At 37.4% G+C, this 27,112-nt stretch overlaps 2 protein-coding genes across 2 annotated transcripts in view; both read left to right on the plus strand.

The window, feature by feature from the left end:
- The first annotated feature begins 5,582 nt into the window (after positions 1 to 5,582).
- LOC134648053 (phosphatidylserine synthase) lies at positions 5,583 to 20,763 on the plus strand. The gene is made up of 7 exons (XM_063502496.1): positions 5,583 to 5,903; positions 7,271 to 7,529; positions 7,638 to 7,948; positions 8,369 to 8,623; positions 18,845 to 19,067; positions 20,479 to 20,528; positions 20,609 to 20,763. The coding sequence occupies exons 1-6, from the start codon at positions 5,725 to 5,727 to the stop codon at positions 20,521 to 20,523; spliced, it is 1,272 nt and encodes a 423-aa protein (XP_063358566.1). The 5' UTR covers positions 5,583 to 5,724; the 3' UTR covers positions 20,524 to 20,528; positions 20,609 to 20,763.
- LOC134648060 (UPF0184 protein AAEL002161) overlaps positions 11,300 to 27,112 on the plus strand; it is a 70,429-nt gene continuing 54,616 nt past the window's right edge. Inside the window, exon 1 of the mRNA XM_063502502.1 lies at positions 11,300 to 11,309. The gene's annotated coding sequence lies outside the window, so the exon portion shown is untranslated. The remainder of the gene's footprint in view (positions 11,310 to 27,112) is intronic.

Genomic DNA, 27,112 nt, shown 5'->3' on the forward strand with positions numbered 1-27,112 from the left:
ACTTTGAATGTGCAATTCACTTATAACTTAATGCTCGAATTTGCCGCACCCTGCTTATTAGTTAAAAGCGTTACAACTATATGCATCTAAAACTAGGTACCTACCTATAATTATTGAAACGATGGCCTAGATAACAAGTCTATTATCAATAACATAATTTTAACATTGATATTTCACATTTATTTTTGAGCACAAATGAATTATTTTAAAGCAGCTTTTGCCATGTTCCTGTGTCTGTATTGTAATGTTTTAATTTTAAACGATAGGTCTCTAGGCCTCAGACAAATCACTGTACAGTCGCCATTAGATATACCTAACGGAGCAGCTAAGGTGCTCAAAAATATCTGAACATGACCTTTAATATCTTGATAATAGAGGAGTTGAGGTATTTGTGAACACCTTGGCCGCTCCGGTATATCTAATGGCGACTGTACGAAATGTGGAATAAAACAGCCAAGCAAGAGTCGTCCGTTGCATGTATATTTAACGATAGACTTTAAGGTTGTGTAGATTATATTCGTACATATTTTTATCTACACATACATAAACCCTCTATGATGCGTTTAATTACCGCTTTCTTAGAAATAAAATCTTATCTGTGAAAATGTTATTATGGTAGTCGTAATAATAACATTGAAATCTGCGGGCTCAGCACGGTTCCATTTTTATCGACTATCACTATGCCCGTCACTTTCGCACTTACATACTTGTTAGAACGTGACAGGCATGGTGATAAACGATAAAAATGCGACCGTGCTACTAGGGCTGGTCGAGGTGAGGTTTTATAGGCGAAATGCGACAGAGCAACGCTGCAAATGCCGGTCGTAATATGCAGTTCCTGGACACATCATAGAGAGCTTATGTTGTTTGTAGATAAAACAGTGTATGTAACTGCTGTACATTAATTAGGCATTAATTAATATTACACTCGTTTTCTAATGCCTTTCATTATGTAGCAGTCACATAAACTACGTAATATTAAATCTCAAATATTATAGGTCACACTATGGCACTTTTAAAAAACCGATAGGTAATTTTTATTACCTATCATAGTTTCAGCCATTGTGAGCTAAACTTGACGTCAATTATTGTTGAGAGCTAGCTATTTATTTCGCTTCGAGTGAATACGCCATTAGACGACCGCACGGATGTGGTCAACCAAGCTTTTGAATTGAAGGTCCCTATTACCACCCTGAACTTGGTGGGGCGCAATGAAATGTTGTGGCAAACCACCGTCCACGTGGTTGAGAACAAGCGCGGTCATTCTTTAAAAAAAGTTTTTTATCTATTTATATGATACTGGCAATGGCAAAGGATCGAGCATAGCATAGTTTCCTGCGATATATTTAGATATTTGTTGGGTCAATCAGGGTTTGAATCGCGTTTTATTTATCACACGAGTGCTTAACTACAAAAACTAACAATAAGTAAGGTATAACGCTTTAACATGGTCGGTACCTAACTCTCGGGAGACTAGGGTCCGCGTCCTTGGACTGTCTCCTACAATATTATTATACCGTTCTCGCTCAAATAGCCTTTCCTTAAAATAATGCGCAACTGTTTACAGTATCTATAATTATTTATTTACATACCAAGATTACCAAGACAGTACCTACTTACTGAGGCACCGTAGGCACGGTCTAGACGGGAAGACGGCCATAGGTATAGTCCGACAAGAAATTGTAGAAAATAAATGAGGGCGCCACTTCCTACGTAACTGTCACATTTTTACGTAAAATGCTTAAAAATAGCAACAATTTAGTAGGTATGGATTTTTTAGTTCCATTTTATTTAATTTCTACTATTTTAATGTCGAACTATACCTACTAGCGTTACATCTAGGCTAGTTCATGGGGTAGCTTGCGAAAACCAAAGAATTTCAAAGAAACTAGATGTTTTTTATTCTGTGGCAATAGGCGTTGCTTTAATATTAATATTTCTAATACAATATTATGTTTAGAACATTAGATGATAGTGGTGCCTTCAGAGCTATGAGCTACTGCAGGCCATAAACGTTGAAATAGTTAAGAGTATCTAAGTTAAGGCGGGCGGTGTAAAGTATAATACGGCAGTTGATGTTTTAGTAGTTTGAGGTATTGTAAACACTTTGTTATAGTTGGCAGAATATTGTTTGATATTTGTATCGGCGAAAACCGAGCGAATCTATTAAAGTATATTAGTAGATTGTGTCACAAGGGAGTTATATTTACGGCGAGGGCGTACATTGGATCCTGAACGACGTAAAGGATCTAATATAATAAAATCCTGAGCGTAGTGAGGTATTCAAGTGTTAACGCCCGAGATGGATATAATATTGCTACCATGTGACACATACTTCTTTTCACACCACCTATGAGGAAAATAAAAGACCAGCGACCGGCTCGCACACATGATGTGAGCATGTGACGTTACCCAGCCAGACGCCAGACAGCCCTGTGTAAATAGTAGATATAGTAGTCATAGGACAGAGTGCCACTTTAGTCCCTCCCTGGAGTTCCAGGAGGCAAACCAAACCTCACGAATGGGTGGTGTGAATATTTATTTGATTAATTCATTGTCATTGGGAAAAAGGTGCCTAATATAGTTTTGTTATTATCGCTTTTTATGAGCTTGTATAAGGGAATGGGGCCTTATTAAACTGAGATGCTACTTTTATAATATAATGTAATGTAACACAAATTTTATACATAACTTTATTAGAAGAGTGACAAAAGGCTTTCATTCAAACAGCAATGTCGCATCCTGTAGCCATCCTACAGCTTATTTCATTTATATCCGAGCAAAAACCAAGTTATAAATAGTTGCCTATTACGTACCTAATTAGTAAGATTTATTGTAATAACTCGAAAGCGGGGTGATTACGAACTAAACCAGAAGCACTTCATCATTTGGCAACACTTACCCCAATGCAACGCTTCTTACCAAGGCATCTTGCTTACGGTAAGCAGCTTTTACCGTTGCTCTATCTATCAGAATGTGCTTCTAGTTTTTAGAAGGTAGATATTTGCTATTTTCTATATTATCCCGTTTTCACACCTTATAAGTGCCTACAATAAGAGCTTATTACATCTACACGGTCACCGGGCACTTTTTGTAGGTAGCCCGACCGATCGACTGTCATACAAAAGCGCCCGGCGACCGCGTAGATGTAGGTAATAATAAGCGCTTAACACGCTTTGCCAATATTTTTGACGTGATTGTTGTACTAAAGTAAAAGTATTTACAATTTTAATCGGTTGTTAAAGAATTACATAAGTATATAACTCTTCACGAGTGCTGTAACAAAGGCAAAAAGATTAAGAATAAGTATAAATAAAATATATTGTAATATCTACCTACAGTCTACTAGAAGTGGAAATTTGTGCGCCTTTTGCAGAGCATGGAATGGGATATCTAATATACCTAATATGTTTGTGTGGACAATTTTATATTATTTATATACAAAATAGGTAGGTATACTATTACTCATGTAATAGGTGCGTAGTGCGTACCTACCTACCTACTTTAAACTCTACATGATTGAAACAAATTAATATGGGTTTCGCATATTTATTAAGGACTAAATGAGAAAGAAGCAATTAAATTAATGTAATGCAACGCTTTAATATTTTATTGTATACTTTACACTGAAAAATAAACAAGAGTTGATACTAAACAAATAGTTTCAATTACCTGCATCATTCATAGAAATAAAGCTTACACTTCTTTAAAGTTGTTAACTATAGCGGTTAATGATGAATGCCTAGCCATATAAAAGGAAAAAATTGGCCAAGAGCATTTCGGGCCATGCTCAGTGTAGGGTTTCGTAGTTACCATTCTGTCAGAATAAGCTAAACGGGGGCTATTATAGTTATAGTAAGTATCATGTACATTACAAGCAAAAGGGAGTACTTTATTCGCAGCGCTTTGTACGAATTTTTACTAAGAGAAGTTAGAGAAGACTTTGTAATAACTCAAAAACGGCTAAAGTGATCATGTTCGCTATAATTTTCATTTAATATCTTTAAGCATAAGCTGTGTTTCTACGATTTTTTAAATATTTTTTGGATCCATGGTTCAAAAGTTAGAGGGGGGGCACTTTTTCTTTCGGAGCGATTAGGTATATCCTAAAATATCCACTTTATATACACACATTATACACTATATATATTTCATTTATTTCATTTATTTAACATTAAAGTCATGTGCATTACAGAAGATGTTAGTAGAATGTAGTCAGTACATGACACCCGGGTAGGGCGCATAATGTTAGTACTTATGAGGTACCCAATTTCCTACTTATATATATGTATTTTATTCTAGTGAGTATACCAATTATAATGCATGCATATCTAATTTAACTTTATTTTATATTATACACTGTATAACAGTGAAACAATATTTGTTGAAGACCCCTATTCTGCCCTCCTAATAAAAACAAATGATTTTGAAAATGTAATTCTCAGTAATAGAAACTAAAGTATAAGTTATTGCTGGTCAACCAAATCTTGTCAGTAAAAAAAGGCGCGAAATTCAAATTTTCTATGGGACGATATCCCTTCGCGCCTACATTTTTCGAATTTGCCGCCTTTTTCTACTGTCTAGATCTGGTTGACCAAGTTTAGCAATGAATTTTCTTTTGAGATAGCGCTCTTTGGCTTAGCAGGGCAGTATTAGTATGTAGGTACTATTGAAAGACCTATCCAACAATACCCCACAGCCACACTATAGGTTTGAGCGAAAAAAAAATTACACCCCCACTTTACGTGTAGGTAGAGGAGGACCCTAAAAAAATTGTTTTTCTAGGTTTTATTATACGACTTTGTCGGATTTATTGATTTACACATCCATGCCAAATTGCAACTTCCTAGCACTAACGATCACGGAGGAAAGCCTCGGACAGACAGACGGACATGGCGAAACTATTAGGGTTCCTAGTTGACTACGGAACCCTAAAAATGTAGGTACCTAACTAATACTTACGGGATTACAGATGCTATGAAAAGTGCACGTTTCATACATTATTTAAGTTTTGTTTTGATTGGCGTTTTCTATCAACGAGTGTCACCTTGGCATGCCTTGGCTAAGCCCAAAGAGAATTAAATCCCTACGGGCTAAGCCCCCTGTCGCTTTGCAGCCCCCGAATGGGGTTGGCAACTGTCAAAGGCTTGATATACCTATAGATGGCGCCATCATAGCTTGCCCGTTTTGCTATGAGATTTGGTTGGATGCCAGCCAACTTTGATGCCAAATATCTCGAAGACAATGAGCTTTTAAATTATATGGGATACTATATTGCTTAAAGCCGTTGCTTTTTTTTATGATAAGCTACAAAAAACATAAGAAAACTTCCGATAAGAAGCTTCCGATCGAAGGTCATTGGCGCCAGGGCTATTACCGCGAAAATCGAAGTTCGCAAATTGCAGGCATTTTTCTCTGTCAATCTAATTACACCTTCATTTGAGTAAAAGAGAAAGATCCCCGCAATTTGCGAATTTCGTTTTTCGCGGTAGCCCCTCTGGGAGCCCCTTAACATGCACTCGTTACATGTGCCATGTGCAAAGATTAATTAGACAGCTATAAACTGGCAACATTGCAATTGATATGCCACTGTCATGTCATGTCAAAAGTCGCCACAGCCACCACGATCTGATTTTTTTCAATATTTGATTAGCCCGATGTCTGTTGAGAATTGGCTGGTTTCACCCTTTGCAATATTTTTATTGAGTGTATTATATAACTACTATGAAGGAGCGAAAAATGTCGGGACCCGCTGTGACACCGTCTTCTGAATATGCGAATGCCTTTAGTTCTATTAACGAACGACCGGTAGACGATATATCCATAGAATTTTTCTATAAACCTCATACTATAACCCTATTGGCAGTGTCTATTGCTTCGGTTATTTATACTGCATTTGTCAGGTATTGTGATTTTGTTATTATATCATTGTAAATCCAATTTACCATTTATAAATTTAAAATTAATTTGTCTGATGTAACTAGCAGAAATAATTATCTTGAGGACTTAATATCCAACTTTCGACCCACCCTGGAAAATTTATCTTCTATCATATATCAGCTGGTCTTCTCTACCGACAATTAAGTATAACAATAACACTGTCCTAACATGTCATTTTGCAAAGGATATAAGACAACTAATTCATCAAACTTAACACCATGTGTTTTGATTTTGGCAGTTTGAAAAAGAGTGCCTAATTTACTGTAATCTCCATGATATTATTTCTGTGATTTTGTAAATAACTTTTGACATAATGTTTCATTCAGCATGATTTTATATAAATGTAAATATAGGTTGGGCGTCAATAACCTGACTAAGTCGAGTTATATTGCCAACAAAATATGTTATATCAAAATATATTTATAGAATTATTAGTTATTTTCTGGAACAGAATAATCTTGTTTAGAAGTTGTTATGTTAAGTTTAGGTTGTGCTACTGTAACAGGTAACTATTGACAACTATACCTAACTATATAAAACGAAATACTGTGTAGATTAGCCCGCCAAATATGTTAACTGACACATGGCTATAGCCCAATATCCACCTTAGTGCATTCTGACAAGGATTATGATGAAGCGCCGCACACACTGTGTATGGTGTTCAAAGGCTTAGGATAGATTTACTCAGGTTATTTACACCGTTGCAAATGTATGTATATTTTTTATTTTTGGTCTTTATTGAAGTCACTTATTGTTATGTTTGTTTTTCTATAATAACTAAATCTGATATACCCAATAAATGGATATTACGAACACTAAATGATGGGATAGTAGACATTGTTTGCTTGTCATTAACCCATATTGTGTTAGGTAGCTGTATACATTCACAGTTATGTTTAAACAGTGAATTATAACAAATTTATTAAAAGTGCTACTTTAATAACTGATGTAAAGTTTCAAAACTAGTCAATATTTAACTAATTTAAAACATTTCACATAGAGTGAATTTTTGAATCAAATCCCAATAAGACTTTATTTTTTTACTTGACTGTATCTCCATTGAATGACCAATCACATGGTGTATCTGTTTACATTATTTTGAAGTACAAATGATATAGATTTCAGTTTAACCTCCTCTGTTTCTTCAGTAACAATAAGGGATATTTTACTATGTGTGGGTAGAGCAGTATATTTCTTAAAACTTAGTATGATTGGGTTTAGAAGATTAAACCTAGCTCATATTGTCTTTAACATAGACTTGTGTTGGTGTGCATGCTTTCCTAAAAATAAATTAACAGAATATAATTTATTAGTGTTTTTGTATTTACAGGGATGAATCAAGTATTCAAGAAAACATATGGTCAGGAATATGTTGTGTTGTATTTTTTTTCCTTATAATATCAGTCCTTACATTTCCAAATGGGCCATTTACAAGACCTCACCCTGCTTTGTGGAGGATGGTGTTTGGCATGTCCGTACTGTACCTGCTGGCTCTATTGTTCTTATTATTCCAAAGTTATTCTACGGTGAATGAAATAATGTACTGGATTGATCCTAACCTTCGTAATTTTCACATAGACATGGACAAGGTAATTAATGCATGTTTATATTTAATTTGGCATGCATTTCTTTAACCACAGAAAACACAATAATGCCTTTAATTAATTAACATTAAAGAATAATTTATTTGTTTCCAGGAGTATGCTGTCAATTGTTCGGATATTAGTTTTGCTAAAGTCTGGTCTCATTGTGATATATTTGCCTGGGGACATTTCTTAGGATGGACGTTTAAAGCTATACTATTCCGGCATGCTGGCCTGTTGTGGGCAATATCTATCATGTGGGAAATAACAGAAATAGCTTTTGCACATTTGCTGCCAAATTTTCTTGAATGTTGGTGGGATTCAGTTATATTGGATGTATTGGTCTGTAACGGTTTGGGCATTTGGTGCGGCCTGAAGATTTGTAAAGTTTTAGAAATGAGAGAATACAAATGGGTCAGCATAAGGTGAGCAAATATCTATGGTTTATTTTCTTACTCTTATTCCACGTCATGTATTGGTTTGCTACTTTTACGCTGTTCCTAAATTAGGCAAAATTATACCATATTTCTTGTACCTAAGGAAATCACAGCGTTTTAACGGCAAACCTGAGGATCCGACCTTTGTACTTGTAGGCTACAACCTGCTATACACACAATGTATTTCTGTAAATCAGTTTCCATAAGAGGTCACAATGGTAACAAACATTATCGAAAACGGTACGTAATTTTGCCATAAAAAAAGGAATATCCTAGGGCTGGTAGGACTCGTAAAGTAGTGCAAAACATTGTGGCTGGATGTCTATCAGATTCGTTTTATGCGATACTACTGCACTGCACGATACTGGCTGCACACATTATATTTATCATACAATTTGTCATTTCCAGAGACATTTCATCTACCACTGGCAAAATCAAAAGAGCAATTCTCCAATTCACCCCTGTCCAATGGGCCCCAGTGCGATGGCTGGACCCTACCTGCACCTACATGAGGTTTTTCGCATTGGCCCAACTTGTTGTGTTTTGGCAAATATCCGAACTGAATACATTCTTCTTGAAACATATATTCGAAATGCCGCCGAACCATCCGCTGGTCAGCGCTCGGCTGTGCCTCATCGGAGTCATTGTGGCTCCGTCTGTCAGGTAACAGTTGCTTTATACTATTCTGCTGCCACTCCATCTATAATAATTCACAATGCATAGGAAAACTTTTGTAATTAGGTCCATGAAAAAGTAACGTGAATCACGATTTCATTGCGTGATTATTAATCACGCCACTTTAAGAGTAATCGTCGTCAATATTCTATATATCTATGGATTAAAATCAAAATTTCTTAACATATAAATTTGCATCACAAATAAAAGGAGCAATTAAGAAAATGGTGTCTCACGTTACCCTTGCTGTGGAATGACTATGCTTAATGCTTATTATGAACTCGTGGAGGTCTGTAATTAGTCTTAAGTTAATTGAATCCATTGTGTTACGACAATAAAGTTTGACGCTTCTATTTAAGGTACGTGCAGGAAACTGGGTTAGCGTATGCTATATAAAATTAAAGGTGAACTTAATATTGTCTTAAGTACGATAAAACACCTAGGTACTATAAAATACAATTTACATGTTTAATTTTCGTAACACAAAAACTAATTCATCATCATCATATCAGCCCTTTATTGCCCACTGCTTAGCATAGGCCTCTCTTCTAATACACCTCTTGTGCTAGTATAAAACTAATTACACAAGTCCTTAACTGCGCTTAACTACGTACATTTTTTTTGGTTAATTAGTGGTTAATTACCAGAGATCGGACAAATTTGCGACATTGCTCGCAATAATGTGGACAAGACTCCGAAATTGATTAAATAATTAATCATTTAATTATTTTAATTAATTGTTTACTTGAGATTTAATTTTGTTCCCTCGACAATAAATAGCACTTAAATATATTATTGATATAAAAAAATGAGTACCTACAGAAAATTTGGAAAACATAGGTGAGGGTGGGGAGGGTCGATCCCTAGGGGACACTTGGTAAACTTCATTTTTAATCAAACCAAACGAGATACAATTTTTTGCGCTGGTAACACTCATTCATTCGTTCCTAACTTCACGTTCTGTCATGGCACTGTATCGGAAAAGTCAGTGGTTCAAAAATGGCGGACGGTGAAAGATTTTCTGCGTACTATATTCAATTTTCGGTAAGCTTTAACTGGATTTATTTTATAATATGAGATGGAAATGATGTTAGTGAGTGTGCTTATTTTATTTGTTGTTTATTGAAGTGATGATTAACTTGGATTACATTGATATACGCGAACACATGTTTCGAGTACGGCACGTTTTATAATCTTACTATGTATGGGGAGACTTTGTCTTTTTCTTCAGGGGAGACATGATTCCGGGATCATGTCACCCCCAAAGCGATCAAGTATACATTGTAATAAATTTACTTACAAAATGGTTCATAGAGCTATCATAAATATTTTCTTTTCTTTAGTAAATCATGCCGCGAAAGTACGACCAGAGAAACACTGATTTAAACTTTCAAGGTTTTTGACTCATTTTAGTTTATTAAAACGGAATTTAATGGCGTTGTAATGAGTCAGGTTCTTAGGTAAGAGATAAATGAAACTTGAGCTTACAAATGCAAATACTTATTTAATAAATTCAAAATATCTGTTTAACAAACCAATTGGCGTAAGTAGAATAAACGGTGGCGTAAGTAGAAGTTAAAGAAAAAAAAGTAAAAATTTAATATTTCCGAAAAGCCACTTACACAGTTCTTCTTTCGCAGTCTAAAATTCTTAGAACAAAAAAAATATGTAAAAATAGAAAAATGCACTTAAATCAGAATGTAAGATTTTACAGATGGAGGCAAACACAAAAAAAAAGAAAATGAAAATAAATAAAAGAAAAGAAAATAAAAAACAAAAAGTATTCGCGCGGTGAGGATCGAACTCGGAAATTCTGTGAAGAGCACGTCTTAATCGAGTGTCTGAACCACTAGACCATGAGCCCGTTGTGAGTAGCTGCGAATCTTGTGTCCGTATTAACAAGCTCCTAGTAACAGCCTTTGTAATCAAAATTTGATTCCCGTTCAATGATTTGCCACACGATTGATCACCGTATGCATAAGGGGCGTTCCTCAAAGGCTGCGAACAACATAATAGCAGTATGTGAATACAAGTTAGGTACACTTGAATTGAACGAGTTGCATTCACATACTATAACTAACAATTGCTGGTAAAAACACTTACCCCCTGTCTGGATAACGTTTATGCACTTATTTCAACAATTAATGTACAATATTTCAATAAGTTTACAACCAAATTGCACCAAAAACTGAATTATTTCGTTATAATTTTATCCGCGGACACAGTGACATTCACTCGCCGGACCGGATTTTCTCTCGCCACCCTCATTTTGTAAAAATGTCAACCCGACGTAAAACTATGCCAGATATAAGCGATTTCTGAGACCCATAACGCCATCTATCCCAAGATTGAGTAAACAACCATTACAATATCCTCCCTCCTCGGGAGAATCCGACCCGGATTCATGCCATACGCTTAAGGTCAGACGAGTGCCATTTTCCCAGGTCCTTGCCTCTTAAGCTTACCAATTTGTAAACGTCCGTTGACAACCTCTGAGCTATTATGGCTTTATCAAATTTAGGCGACAGTTTCGCCATTATGTCTTTTGCAGCGTTGGAGAGAAGCTTCTTGCGATACCACACCATGTCGCCTTCTGTGTATTCACAGGTACGACGCCGTTTGTTATAGTGACTGGAATTCACTTCATAGGCTTTCCTGAGTCGTTCTCGAACATCTCTGTAGATCTCGTCCCTTGCTTTGATATATGCCTCATAACCCTGTCTATTGCATTGCAACGGAGCCTTCTCTTGGAAATGTCTACATTTATCCCGCTGCACCGAGGTTTCCCGTCCAAAGAATAAGTACGAAGGCGTTCTTCCTGTAACCTCGTGAACTGCAGTTCTCATGGCATGTCCTATATGGTGGATGTACGTATCCCATTCTTTATGATTATCCTTTACATAACAGGCTATAGCCGTCCCAATAACCTTGTTAACCCTTTCAGTGGGATTTGCCTGTGGGTGGTAATAGGGTGTATACCACAAGTCTATACTGTAGTTTTCGGACATTTCTTTGAACTGGTTCGAAACAAATTGTTTGCCATTATCACATATAATGACATCTGGTGGACCGTAGATTAATATTACCTGTTCCTTCAAGATTTTAACGATATTGGATGCCTTACCATTGCGTAATGGAAACAGCAAAGAAAACTTGCTAAACCAGCATGATACCACTAATAACATTGTGTTTCCTTGTTTAGAACGTGGAAACGGACCCATCAAGTCCATGGAAACAATTTGAAATGGACCCGTTACCTCCCTTTGACGTCCCATCATGCCACATGGTGACAACTGTGAAGATTTGTGACTGGCGCAGACCTCACATTTCCTGACATAATTCTTCACATCTCCAATTAGGGAGGGCCAGTAATATTGCTGCCTGACTCTATTAATCGTTTTCTTGGCCCCAAAATGTCCAGATAACGGATCATCATGGCACTCTTTCAAAACCTGATTGCGGAGCGCTTCGGGAACTACCAACTTCCAACTGAACCTCTCATCGGGGAACTGTTTTAACTTTAGATATTTCCACAGACGATCCTGGCTAAGCTGCCAATCATCTGAATGTTGACCGCTGAGGACCTTTTCCTCCTGTGAGATGTACCACACGTCTTTATTCTCTGGCCTAATTTCTAACACGGCTAAATCCTCCGTATCCAATGCCCTCGACAATGCGTCTGGTACGATATTTTGCTTTCCCTTTCGAAAAACGACTTCATAATCGAACTGTTGCAGACGCATCGCCCACCTTGCCAACCTTCCGTGAGGATCTTTGTTTTTATGCAGCCACTGCAACGCACTGTGATCTGAAATGACCTTAAAATGACTGCCCTCTACATATGGCCTAAACTGTTCTACAGCATGAAGTACACTTAGTAATTCTCTCTCCGATGCTGAATATTTACTCTCACGATCCGTAAGTTTGCGACTAGTATAGGCGATCGGCCGTTCAACCCCTTCAACGGTTTGAAACAATACTGCTCCCGTGCCCATACTTGAAGCGTCACATTGCACAGAAAATCCGCGACTGAAGTCTGGAACGCTCAAAACCGGAGTGGATGTTAACGCAGTCTTTAAACTGGTGAAGGCTACCTCTGCCTCATCATTCCAAGTAATGCGTTTGCCCTTCTTTCCTCCTTTAGTAAGTTCATGTAATGGCGCGGCCACCATTGCAAAGTTTTCAACGAAACGCCTATACCAACTTGCCATGCCTATGAAACGTTTCAGTTCTGTGAACGTTGTTGGTCGCGGATAGTTCAGTATGGCGTCCACTTTCCCTGGATCAGTTCTTAATCCCTCCTTGTCCACGAGATAACCAAGATACTTCAAGGAGGGTCGTGCAAATTCGCACTTTTCCGTGTTCACAGTTAACCCGGCCATCTTCAACTGATCAATAACCCATCTTAGCGACGCCAAATGCTCCTCAAAAGTGCTACTGGTGATCACGATATCATCCAGGTAAGTGAATATTTTCCCTTCATGTTCTGGTGGAAACAACCTGTCCATGAGACGCTGTTGAGTTTGTGACGCATTGCATAAACCGAACGGCATTACCTTAAACTGAAACAGGCCTTTTCCAGCTAGACCAAATGCAGTTTTTTCTTTACTTATGTCATCTAAAGGGATCTGCCAGAACGCAGAACGTAGATCAATAGTAGACAAGTAACGTGCATTTTTTAAACTGTCTAGAATAGCGGAAACCCTAGGTATAGGATACGAGTCCTTCTTGGTAACTTTATTCAGCTGCCTGCTGTCTAGGCACAAACGGTTCTGACCCGAAGCTTTTTTTACTAGCAGTACAGGAGAACGCCAAGAACTATTAGAGGGTTCAATGATGTCATTAGCTAACATGTCATCTATTTCTTCTTCTAATTGCTTCATAATGGGAGGAGCAAAGGGGTACTGGCGTTGGCATACAGGCAAGCTATTTTCAGTGTCAATATGGTGTCTAATTAAATTTGTCCTGCCGATGCCCGTGCCTAGCTGCTCACGCATTTCTTGGATAACTGATTCTAAGGACGTTCTCTGTTCTGCGGTTAGTTCTTCCCGAGAAATGACTGGCCGAACTGCCTCAACCTCACATACCTCTTCAAAGTCTTCACGGCTTAAAATGTCCGGATGATCGCTTCGGTCGGTTTCACAAATACTCAACCCAAACTGCTTAAAGAAGTTCATGCCTAAAATTACTTCATGACTGAGCTGATCCATGATATGAAATTTAACAACTCTATACTTACCCAAAAATTCAATTGGCAAGTAAATAACAAAGTCAACGCCATGAGGTGTCCCATCTGCCGTGGAGAATTTTTTCTGTGAAATAGATTGCGCCTGCACTCCAAGAGTGGACAATTTCCTATTATAAAAATCTGGTCTTACAAATGAAGATTGCGCGCCACAATCTAAAAGTCCCGAAAATGACTTTCCCAATATCTTAAAGAAACCATAATACCGATTGTCATGGGGCTTTGTATCGATCACGTTAATTTCTCCAGATACAAAAAACGAGTTGATACGTTTGAGCCAATTCTGCCATTCACTACCAGCACGATCTATTTCGGAAGCCCAACGGCAGGTTTGTCTTCCGAATTGGCGTTTCCCGAACAAGTGCATTTCTTTACCGTAAATCCGAACTTACCGCATTTGTAACAGAACAACCTTTGTTTCTCGGCTGGACATTCCCTAAACCCATGTCCAGTATTCCGACAGTTCCAGCATTTCATAGTTCCTGTGGTACGACCGGCCTGCACAGCGTTGCGTGCAATCGAATTTATTTCCCTTCCACGAAACGCCAAATCGGGTTCTACCAAACCTCGGCTCTGACTGGGTTCTTGAAAGTTTTCACAATTCACCCTAGTATGTTCAACAATCCTTAAGACTTCTGATAGCTCGGAAACGGTAGTAAAACGATCTCTGCAAACGGCACGTTGAAACTCAGGTTGGATATTTTTAAGCAAAATTGACAATTTTTGACGATCAGACAATTTGGTAGGCAAGCGATTAAACATATTCTGCATCACAGATATGTAAATCAAAATATTTTCATGCTTGCTCTGCGTGCGCTGTCTTATTTCATCCAAAAGCTCCTCCTCATAATATGGCCTCTGAAAAGAACTTAATAAGAGTTCCACCAGCTCATCCCAATTTGACACCTGGTCCCTATTAGCTCGAAACCAAATTAGGGCATCATCTTCAAATAAATCTATTGCATAGCGAAACAAATCACTGTCTGTAGCGTTGCGTGCGTCCTTCAACTCCTCAATACGTTCTAAAAACGCGTTAACACTCAACGTACCCTTGCCATTAAACTTTACACCCCAATCTTTGAGGGGTATCAGTTTCCTCTTGGTGGTTTCTATATCGAGAGTTGACGTCCGCTGCAATTGTGCACGCCGCACCTCACAGCTACTGAACGGCGGATGCTGAACGGACCTTACGTCATTCTGCCTATCGCCGGAGTCTAACATGGCCGCCAAGCCTGAGCCTGACCCTGCCGCTGCTCCACCCACGCCCTGTACACTGTTCTTTTCCAATTTCTCAATAATCTTCATAGCCTCCGCCCCTAACGACCTTTGCAGGATCTCCTTGTCCCTTTCAGAGATTTCCCCATCTCCCTCATCATCCACATTCTCCGACGTTACTAACGAATTAAAAGCGTCCTGAATATCCTTCAAAATGGCTAAATGTCTTTCTGTATGCTCTTGTTCCGTAGGAATGATCATCTTGACGCGACCTAACAAATGAGAGAGGCGAGTGAAAACACGGCGAAAATTTAACTGATCAGAACTACCCGCAATTTCGCTGAGCGCCGCCGAGAGTGCTTTGAATTTAGACTCGCAAATCGTTATTTCGGACAAGGGATTGTCGACGCAAAACTGGGGAACCTTAAGCGCAATTGAGGACTCGCCCCTAGATTCTCGATTGAATATTTCCCTAAGTATCTTCCGCATGGGCTCTACGGTCTGTATGTCACATATCCCTCTACACGCGAGTTCGAAGATCAACTCATCCTTCAAAAGATAATTAACCTCCATTCTTACAGATCAAACCAACCAAATCTCAAAAAAAAAACAAATATTTAGGAACACAAAGTCTTATGTCGTAAAGCTTATTTACTAAAACAAACACCGCAAACACGGCTAACAGTACAAGTACAAGCTCAATTCTCAATTTACCGTACCCTATGGGCGCCAATGTAATGAGTCAGGTTCTTAGGTAAGAGATAAATGAAACTTGAGCTTACAAATGCAAATACTTATTTAATAAATTCAAAATATCTGTTTAACAAACCAATTGGCGTAAGTAGAATAAACGGTGGCGTAAGTAGAAGTTAAAGAAAAAAAAGTAAAAATTTAATATTTCCGAAAAGCCACTTACACAGTTCTTCTTTCGCAGTCTAAAATTCTTAGAACAAAAAAAATATGTAAAAATAGAAAAATGCACTTAAATCAGAATGTAAGATTTTACAGATGGACAAACACAAAAAAAAAGAAAATGAAAATAAATAAAAGAAAAGAAAATAAAAAACAAAAAGTATTCGCGCGGTGAGGATCGAACTCGGAAATTCTGTGAAGAGCACGTCTTAATCGAGTGTCTGAACCACTAGACCATGAGCCCGTTGTGAGTAGCTGCGAATCTTGTGTCCGTATTAACAAGCTCCTAGTAACAGCCTTTGTAATCAAAATTTGATTCCCGTTCAATGATTTGCCACACGATTGATCACCGTATGCATAAGGGGCGTTCCTCAAAGGCTGCGAACAACATAATAGCAGTATGTGAATACAAGTTAGGTACACTTGAATTGAACGAGTTGCATTCACATACTATAACTAACAATTGCTGGTAAAAACACTTACCCCCTGTCTGGATAACGTTTATGCACTTATTTCAACAATTAATGTACAATATTTCAATAAGTTTACAACCAAATTGCACCAAAAACTGAATTATTTCGTTATAATTTTATCCGCGGACACAGTGACATTCACTCGCCGGACCGGATTTTCTCTCGCCACCCTCATTTTGTAAAAATGTCAACCCGACGTAAAACTATGCCAGATATAAGCGATTTCTGAGACCCATAACGCCATCTATCCCAAGATTGAGTAAACAACCATTACAGCGTATAATTCAGTTTTTAATTATACAACCGACTCCGAAAACGGAATTATCCCCGTGGCCTTTGAAAAGACTGACTAAAGTTGACATCAACATTTTACGAACTACCCGTACTTGGTCTTGTTTATCAAGTTAAACGTTTTACACACAGGGGATGTTATTCGGTCGACAAAAAACACTTATAACGATATTTGGTTTTCAACCGGCGATATTTGTTTTTATGGATGAAATGCTATTTCAATGGCTTTCCGACATTATGTACTATAGAACCGACGGTCCATAGAAAGGATTTTAGGATTATACAGCTCAAACACCGTCCTCGAAACGTGAGCAGTAAATTTCTAAACTTATTTATTATAGTAAACAATAACGACCGTGATGGGTAAAAAATTTAAAATTGCTGTAGGTCACAGGATAAGAACTGCTGCTGTAGGATAAGAACTTTTAAAAAATTAGCTTGTTACAAGAAATGTTATGTTAATAACTTAGATTTTTGATTTTTTTTTACTTTTTTTTGGTACAAATATTGATTCCCTATTTTATGTTGTTTTATGGATAATACGATTACATTGTTTTTTAAAAGTATAAGATTATGGATCAATATGTGTTTGATATCTTCATATATTAATTTTCTGTAGATAAAGTGAATAAATTAATGTAGATACTACCCTCGAAATATGACATTGCCACTTAAAATCTTTTTACCAAGTGTCCCCAAATCTGGAAGACTTGATCCCTTCGGCTTAGACATCTGATTACCGGAAATACAACTTCAAAGCATGGAAGATGCAATATATATATGTTTGCTGTGTATTTTACAAATTATGGATGCATTGCTAATAGCGATCCGAGTTATATAATCAATGAGAATCTGGTATGGGGAGACATGGTAAAAATATGTTTACCATGTGTCCCAAGAACCAGGGTCACTTGATCCCCCTAGGATCAAGGCTCCCGACCAGGGGTAAACAAGTCTCCCTTACATAGGGGACACATGGTAAAAGTCAACAGTATGAGTTTTCATTAAATAATGATCTAATTTATTGCACAAATCTGTTCTAATTCAAACTACTAATGAAGAGATAAATTCTGAGTCGTATGGTCTATAAAGTTTTTCAATACTACAAATAGTTAAGAAAATGTATGCTAAAAACAAAAGGGGTGATCAACCCTCCCCAGTTTCCCCTACTGATTAATTTCTTTAATAAATTTACATTATAAGAAATCTTTGTGTTTTTTATTGATTAGGAATCAAAATTACCTCAGGTAAGAAATTAATTAAATGATTAATTATTTAATCAATTTTGGAGTCATGTCTACATTATTACGAGCAATGTCGCAAATTTGTCCGATCTCTGTTAATTACTCATAACAATGTAAATGAAATTGAAATATATTCATACATTATAATGTTACAAGGATTTAAATTTAGATTAAGTTTAACTGTGTTCACTTGTACTTGCATTTTAACTTACGTAGACTACAATTTCAGCTATTAGAATAAAAAAATCCTAATTCAACGCTATTTCGCAAAGGTAGAAGGTAGAGCCCGGATACAAAACCTAAAAGTTTCCTGGGAGGGTAGGCAGAGATTACATACCTAAAGTACTTATCTGCTAAAAGGTTCTGTAATTTCACCATAACTGGTATTCTTCATACTTATTTACTTTATGCAATGCAACTAATGGCTCTGTGAGCTGTAGGCATTACAAACGCCTACGGCTCTGCCATTTTGAAAAAAAAAACGAAAACTGAATCGATAAAAAAATATATTTAATTGTTGAACCTGCTCACGAAATTTCACGAGAATCGGTTGAGAAATGAGACCCGTAGACGAGAACATCTGGACATACGAAAGCATTTTTATCCAAGCTGAAATAGAGACCTTCGCTAACGCTCAGTCAAAAATAAAACATATTCAAATCATAAGTATGTACTTAGTAGAGTTAGATATAAAGTGTGTAAACCATCGAAGTGATATTGCCATTGAATACACACACGCAAATGCGAGTTTATGTTTATGTAATTCCAATTATTCAATTTAAATGATTCTATTACCCTTGCAGTTATTTTATTCGTTTATTATTTTCAGGCAATATTACATTTACGTAACAGATCCCAATTGCAAAAGAGTTGGCACGCAGTGCTGGGTGTACGGCGCCATAATGGTAACAGAATCCATGCTGTGTATCAAAAATGGAAAGCAGCTGTTTGGTCAGGCGCAGATGTGTAACGTCATTGTGTGGCTGGTCATTCAAATACTAGTCTCAGTCGGATGTGTTTATGGAGTCGTCGCGTACCATCAATATTTTGCGGTACTTAACTTTATTAATGCTTAATTTTATTGTTAAATAATGCCTCTTTATAATATGTACCTACGACGAGTTTCAATATTACATCAATTGACAGTGACACATTATGAAATTAATCCATTCATAAAGTAGCCATGCAATTTTGCAGCTGGGTGTACCTACAGTTAACTTCCTAAGGCCTGTAGATACATCGAATGACATTTAGGCCTTTTGTAGTCGTTACTAATTCCTCTATTTAACCTTTTCGCCGCAATTGGCTTAATAATTAAGTCGTCAAGTCAAGTTAAAAACATGGTCAATTAACTTTGTAACAAAATTTATGGCTACATTTTCATTGTGCACCATATGCCATTGATACAAGATGCACAAATAACAATTATACAATTCATCATTATTGATAATTTTTTTTGAAGCATTGTGTTTTGTGGTATGTCAGAATAGTAGGTACGGCATTGCAACCATCACCAGTGGGTATAAGTTAAGAGGTCTCCGATTTTATTCCGCTGATACAAATTGTTTTTCTCAAAAATGGACGGCAAAGTCGACGTTGCCGGTTAAAAAATAGGTCACGAAGTGCGTAGTTTATGGTCATTCAAAAAATTAAAAAGTTAAAAACATTGCAGTCTCGATTTCGGGACTGCAATGTCGCATACAAATTCCATTATTTAACGAGTTCCAAACTTTTTAAAACTTTAAATGGCCATATCAAATGAAGGCATAGGTCCCTTAAACAGCCAAACAGATGATCAGCACTTATTATTATAAAGCCTGTAACAGACTATCGCACCGCACCGCGACCTTGGAGCGTCGCACTCATAAGTGAGAGCGAGAAACAGATATCTCTTTCTCGCTCTCACTTATGGGTGCGACGCTCCTAGGTCGCGGTGCGGTGCGATAGTCTGTTACAGGCTTAATGTTGGTACCGCGACTATTTAGGTGTCTCAAATAGGTTGGCGTATTTTCAGCAGAAAAATACACTTTTTTTTTAAAAGGCGGCAAGCAAAATCTTTTTAATGGTTTTACCTTTTTCTGTGAAAATTTGAACGTTGCTTCTGTAAAATATTTCTATTTCTTGCACCATTTTTGAGAAAAGCACTATTGGCAAGGTGCGAAGTCGGTGGAGGGGGAAGTGGCGCTGATCGTCACAAACACAGGCAATCTTATGGAATGGCCGCCATTAGTACTCGCGGCAGCCGCTTGAACTAATTTTACTCCATAAGATTTAACGTAGAAAGTCTGCCAAAATGAGGGCAGCACCAGTCGTGCACCTAGCGAATATATGACTCGGCTGGAAGGCTACTTGCTGGCTTCGGATTCAATTAAACGGACTCCCAAGGTCGTCCGTTTAAAACGAATCCTCAGCCTGCAAGTAGCTACTTCCGATCCTCGACAATAATGTACTATTAATTTACAGCCCCGGAGAGGATCAGCCGCCGAGAGCTCCCGGAAAGATGATTAATGATGGTAAGACTAAGACTTACTCGACTAGCTCTGGCCACATGTTAGAATTACTGTATAAGAAAACTTACTTGTTATTGTTTCAGGATTGCTACACTACCGGAAGTGTTTACTATATAAAAGAACATTATATCGAATGAATTAGATATTAATTATGATTAAGTAGCAAATAATAGATTTATTATTTATTCTAAGTAAACATGCGTCCGGAGAACGGAACAATTTAGCTGTGACTATCCAAGTCTGATGTATGCTGAGTTTTAGAATTGTCTTTATTTTTATAGGACAATGTTCGTTTTTGTCTTTGCTACCTGATTACGTTAACGTTTTTGACGCCAATGGCGGATATATGCGCACCGTAGGTCCAACGCCGAAGACGAATTATTCGGTCACAGACCACATAGCAACATAGAGCTACGTGCATATGCATAAAGTTCAACTTCAGTTTTGGCACTTCGGTGACGTGGCGTCTGAGGCAGCTTTTGTGTTTGACACGGCGTCGAAAGGGTTAAAATTCGGCGTAACATTAAAAATATGACAAATATTTTTAATTCTAAGTACCTGATATACTTATACAGTGTTTTTGAGGTGTGGGCATATTATGCAAGCTCAATACAGACTGAACTGAACGACTTATCTTCATGGGTAATGGCATCAACCCCAGTTTCGACCACTTAAAATTGCTATATAATTGAAGTTTGCGATTTCGGATTTTGGTTAGCAAGAAGTGTGGCCATGCCTCAATATAAGGCTTCGTGTAAGGTAGTTGACGGTAATAATAAGTATCATACTTACTCTTCTGTTCCCGAAAGTCGTTCCATTATTGCTCGAACAAGTGTCATTGTGGTCGGGTTACAACATTAAAATTCTAATATCGTCCAAAACCAGCCGAGGTTTAGAACTGTACCCAATTTGTAGGCATTTTTTCAATAATTTCTTACTTTCGGAAACCGAAAAAGAAAATACAATCTAAATATTTTATAATCCTTAACCATACATACCTAAATCAATAAATGTATATAGTAAGTGTTGGCTTAAAAGCTCTGTGTATAAACTAATAGATAACTATATAGATTAGTTGAAAACAATACCAAAAACACTGCTAGTTGCTCATTATGATTACGTTGTGTGTTGTGATTAGTAAGAGTGTATACTGTCTGTGTTATATTTATAATGTGTGAAGCCAAAGCCTGGTTCATTCGAGTGATACAGCATACAGCAGCATACGTTATAAAAATATTTGGCTTTAGACGAGAAATAATAAAGACTGCTAATTTTAGATGTCGCTTTTCGCTGCCATCTGCCTGAAATAAAATTGGATACCGCTTTATTAGGCAGGCGTCCGGTTTTGTACTCTACCTATAGCCCAACGCTTTTACCCAATACCTATAGCCTATAAGTCGTACACGTATTATATTCCATCAACTCTCAATAGTCCTTACACCCTGCCTGCCTCTGCGTGCGTCCCATGATGGGCGTGTTTTTCCGGCGGTGTTACATTTCATTAAAGTGTCAAAAGGGTCTATTACACCTGCGGCTTCAACTCCGCGAACGCCTCCCAAATGTTCGGAACACCATTGTTCCGTAAAAAGACTGCTTATGACGGAGAATAATATCTATCTAGTTAAGGAACGCTTCCCACGTATCCCCGACCTCCAGCAACACACCGACGGCAAGACATTAAAGATTATCTTCAACGTCGATAGAAGGAATGCAGACGCACCTAATGGGATAAACAAACGCACCCTTTGATACAAGTACAGGCGTATGTAATGCATCACCTATTTTATGGCGGTTGTCAATTAATGCCGCTCCCACGGGATCGACTCTTCATTATCTTAATGGCAGCGACAGCATAAACGCTCCAGAAACTTCTCATGGCCTACGTGACTCCAGACAACGCATCCCCACGGTTTCGGGATGAATATAAGCGGCCATCTCGACCAGCGGAAGACAGTTCTCATCGAGTTCTCACCGAGTTCTCATCGAGTCCTCATCTTGTTCGCATCCAGCGACCAGGCTACACGTGAGCTCCGAATCGCTCGGTGTACCGGTACACCCTCGCGCTTCTAAACTATATTGAATTAAACTCGTAATTGTAAAATCAAATAAAGTAAATACCTCCTCATCGGTGTTTTATAAGAAGACCTCCGTTCTCTCAAGACACTTAACTGGTGACAGCGACGGGCGAGTCTCCCAGCGAGCAGCGGCTACACATCGTCGGCGCGAACTGGAAGGTTTCAACCTGAAGAGATTCGACCACTGCCTTATGAAGACCACAGTACTCATCGCACTGGCGGCTACCCTGTGAGTTTTCCTACATTTTCCTTTCATTTTCCTAATTATTTTGTACGCATTTCCACCATTTTTTTTTTTTCTTAAAAAAAAAAAGAGACAGTTCTATTCTGTGATAGGATTTAATTAATTTAATATCAAAATGGCTCTGAATCATACTACGATCGAAAAATATTTGCCCAAATATGAAGGTGATAGACAAACTTTAGATTTCTTTTTAAATCAAGTTACTATGTTAGCTAGAGCAGCAGATGCTGACGCAAGGGCCCTGTTTCCAATTATATTAAAAAGCAAGTTACGCGGGGAAGCAATTAAAGCAATTGCTCACATGCCAAACAACACGGTAGAAGAAATTGTAAATTCCTTAAGGTCTAAATTTGGTGACACTAGAAGTATAGAACAAATTCTTTCTGAAATCACTCGCATTAAACGGTTCCCTAACGAAAGTGCTCTAGGATTTGCTGATAAAATAAAAGAACTTTTGTACGCAGCGAAAAATAAAGCGGATTCACCGCAAGCAACAGCCATTTTGGAGAACGTTTGCATCGACCAATTATGTAAACACTTGGATATCGCGACTGATCGATTAATCCGTTCCGCGCAACACACCACTTTTGATGACGCGTATAATCAATTAAAACACGAGTTAGAAGTCCACCCCGAGTACTTCCAGAGAAAACAAGAAAAATCATTTAAATCTAATCCAAGATTTAACTATAATAATAAAAACTATAATCAACATACTATACAAAAACCGAATTTCAATCAAAACCGCGTAAATCAACACCAATCTAACCAATTCGCACAAATATCTTATCCTAATCTGCAGTTAAATAACAACAACAATCAAATGCATTGGGCCAACCAACCGCGACCAACTCCGGAACAATGGCGACAAACATACCCGCCAAAACACCAACCTCAAAGATTAACTGACCATTTAGATAGTGATATTTCAATGATAACCGCGACTAGTAGGCGACCTATAAATCGTCCGCCAAGACCGCGACCGGTAGAAGTTTTTAATACACAAATAAATACCAATGAACATAATGGTAATTACGAACATAATTATGACCCCAACACGTATGATGGCGATGATTTTTTTCAAGAAACAGGACCACAAAACGAATTGACGTAAAATTAAATTATTTAGATAAAGATCATCTCCCATATATCACTATAGATGAATGGGGAGGAAAAATCTTAATAGATTCTGGTAGTAATAGGTGCCTTATTGGATCATCAATATTGAAGTCTAATAGGAATTTTAATAATAAAGTTATCGATAAAGAGTTTACAATTACGACTGCTCATAGTAAAACAAAACATCGAGGAGCTATTAATTTAAAATTATACCCGTTAGGCGAAGACATAGAACATGAATTTTTGATCTATGACTTTGACCCCAAATATGCGGGAATGATAGGATGGGACCTGATTTTAAAGCTTAACGCAATAATTCATCCAAAAAAGTGTGAACTTATCATGCCAAACAAAATAATTCCAATTAGCATAGACTATCCGGAGAAAATCTCAAAAATCGATCCGCTCTCGGATAATCTAATTACATGTGTATCTAACAAACCGGACGGCGAATACTTTATCCCTGAAATCGGGACAAACACCGTCCTCATTAATTGTGCATTAGTGTCAGTGATAGATGGCAAATATAGATTAGGTGTCACAAACCTAAGTCCTAGGCCCCAAAAATTCAAAAATAATTTTGATAATTTCTTACAACCAATACCGAATGGATTAAAATCTGTATCGGAAGTATTAGACAATGTTAAAATAAACAAAACGGAAGCTAGTAAATTAACGATTCGAACGGATCACATGAATATGGAAGAAAAAGCTAAGATTACCAAGTTAGTACACGAATTTAAAGACGTGTTTCATACGGGTCAAGAGCCACTTACCTTTACCCATACAGTTAAACATAAATTACGTTTGACAGATGATACACCCATTTATGTGCGCAATTACAGGAAACCACCAAAACAACAAGAGGAAATAGACAAACAAGTTAACGAGTTACTTAAAAATGGCATTATTCGTGAGTCTAATTCCCCTTGGAGTTGTCCTGTTCACATTGTACCAAAAAAACCTGACGCATCCGGTAAGGTTAAATGGCGCATGGTCATAGACTACAGGCAATTAAATGCAAAAACAATCGAAGATAAATATCCTCTGCCAAATATAGAGGAAATATTGGATAAATTAGGTAGAGCTCAGTACTTCACTACGCTAGACCTCGCGAGTGGGTACCATCAGATAGAAATGCACGAGGAAGATATCGAAAAAACTGCGTTTTCAACTAATCACGGACATTGGGAATTTTTACGCATGCCTTTTGGTTTAAAAAACGCTCCGGCTACATTTCAACGATTAATGGATTTAATATTACGCGACCTCTTATATAATACATGCCTCGTATATCTAGACGATATAATCATTTACTCAACTTCGTTGGACGAGCACATACAAAAATTACGAAAAGTATTTGAACGCTTGCGACAACATAATTTAAAAATACAACCAGATAAATCTGAGTTTCTTCAAAAACATGTAGAGTACTTAGGACACGAGTTAACACCTAACGGTCTAACACCTAACCAACGCAAAGTACAAGACATAGTTAATTTCCCAGTACCAAAAACCGAAAAAGAAATACGATCCTTTTTGGGATTGACAGGCTATTATAGGAGATTCATTAATAACTATGCTCAAATAACAAAACCATTGACTAAATGCTTAAAAAAACGCGCCAAGATTATAATAGATGATGAGTTTTTAAAGTCAGTACAGAAGCTAAAAGAATTAATTACCAACGAACCTATTTTAAAGTATCCAGATTTTGATCAACAATTTATTGTTACCACAGACGCTAGTGACATAGCGTTAGGAGCGGTTTTGTCTCAGAAAGAAGATAATGTCGAAAAACCAATCGCTTATGCATCTAGAACTTTATCTGATACAGAATCTAAATATTCTACAACTGAAAAAGAGCTACTTGCGATAGTTTGGGCTTGCAAACACTTTAGACCGTACTTATATGGTCGTAAGTTCATCATTTACACCGATCATAAACCTTTAACTTGGTTAATGTCTTTAAAAGACCCCAATTCTAGGTTAACTAGGTGGAGACTTCGACTAGCTGAATTCGACTTCGAAATAAAATACAAACAAGGCTCTATTAACTCGAACGCAGATGCTTTGTCACGGGTAAAAATTAATTTTAACGATAATGAATCAATATTAGCTCAGAACGGTAGCGACATGGATGAACAAATTAACTACAATGATAACCGCGAAGAAATCCAAACACAGCACTCACAAGATGACAACATACACCAGGGAATTCCTATTATGAATGATGTCATAAATAAAAAGCCACATCAAATTTATTTTAAACTACACAATAAATTAGATAATATAAACGTGCGAAAGGAAGACGGTAACGAAATCATAGAAGTTAGCCTGTATACATCTAAACGACCAGGAGAAGCACTCAGGAAACTTGCACGCGAGTATTTAAAACCAGGTATTCACTATTACGCTTTCTTTTACGTAGATGAATTATATCAAGAAATGGTAAAGATCCTCACTAAAGAACATAATCCTCAAATTCGTATAACTCGTTGTACTGAAATAGTGGAAACCGTAGTTGAAAAGGAAAAGCAAATCGATATCATAAAAAGTTATCACGAAGGAAAAACGAATCATCGCGGTATTACCGAAACTTTAATGCATATTAGTAGGAAATATTGGTGGAAAAATATTATGTCCGATATCCGCGAATATATTAATAACTGCTCTATTTGTAAGGCAGGCAAATACGAACGGCATCCAATGCGTCCACCAATGTTATTGCCACCAATAGCTTTGCGACCACTTAATCATATTTTTTGCGATGTTGTTGATATTGAAGGCAAGCTTTACTTATCTATAGTAGACGGATTCTCTCGTTTCGCAGTAGTTAAAAGATTAAAAGATAAAAATAGCTCAACAGTTATGTCAAAACTTCTTTCTTACTTTGCACACTATGGTGTCCCTGCAGAAATAACGACTGACGCAGGAAAAGAATTCGCACTACTTAAGGAATTAGTTAATTTATATCACATTAAGATTAATTTCACTACGCCTTATAATCCAGCATCACACGGAATCGTCGAAAGATTCCACTCAACGTTGAGAGAACATTGTCGATTGCTTAGTGAACAATATAAAAATAAACTACCGCACGATGACAAAATGAAACTCGCATTAATAGCATACAACAGCTCGATACA

This window comes from Cydia amplana, chromosome 5 (assembly GCF_948474715.1).
Source record: "Cydia amplana chromosome 5, ilCydAmpl1.1, whole genome shotgun sequence".
In the NCBI taxonomy this organism is placed as follows: Eukaryota; Metazoa; Arthropoda; class Insecta; order Lepidoptera; family Tortricidae; genus Cydia; species Cydia amplana.

Coding starts and splice junctions, on each gene's coding strand:
- LOC134648053 (XM_063502496.1), top strand. CDS start 5,725: ATGAAGGAGCGAAAAATGTCGGGACCCGCTGTGACACCGTCTTCTGAA. Junction 5,904..7,270: donor ATTTATACTGCATTTGTCAG/GTATTGTGATTT, acceptor TTGTATTTACAG/GGATGAATCAAGTATTCAAG. Junction 8,624..18,844: donor ATTGTGGCTCCGTCTGTCAG/GTAACAGTTGCT, acceptor TATTATTTTCAG/GCAATATTACATTTACGTAA.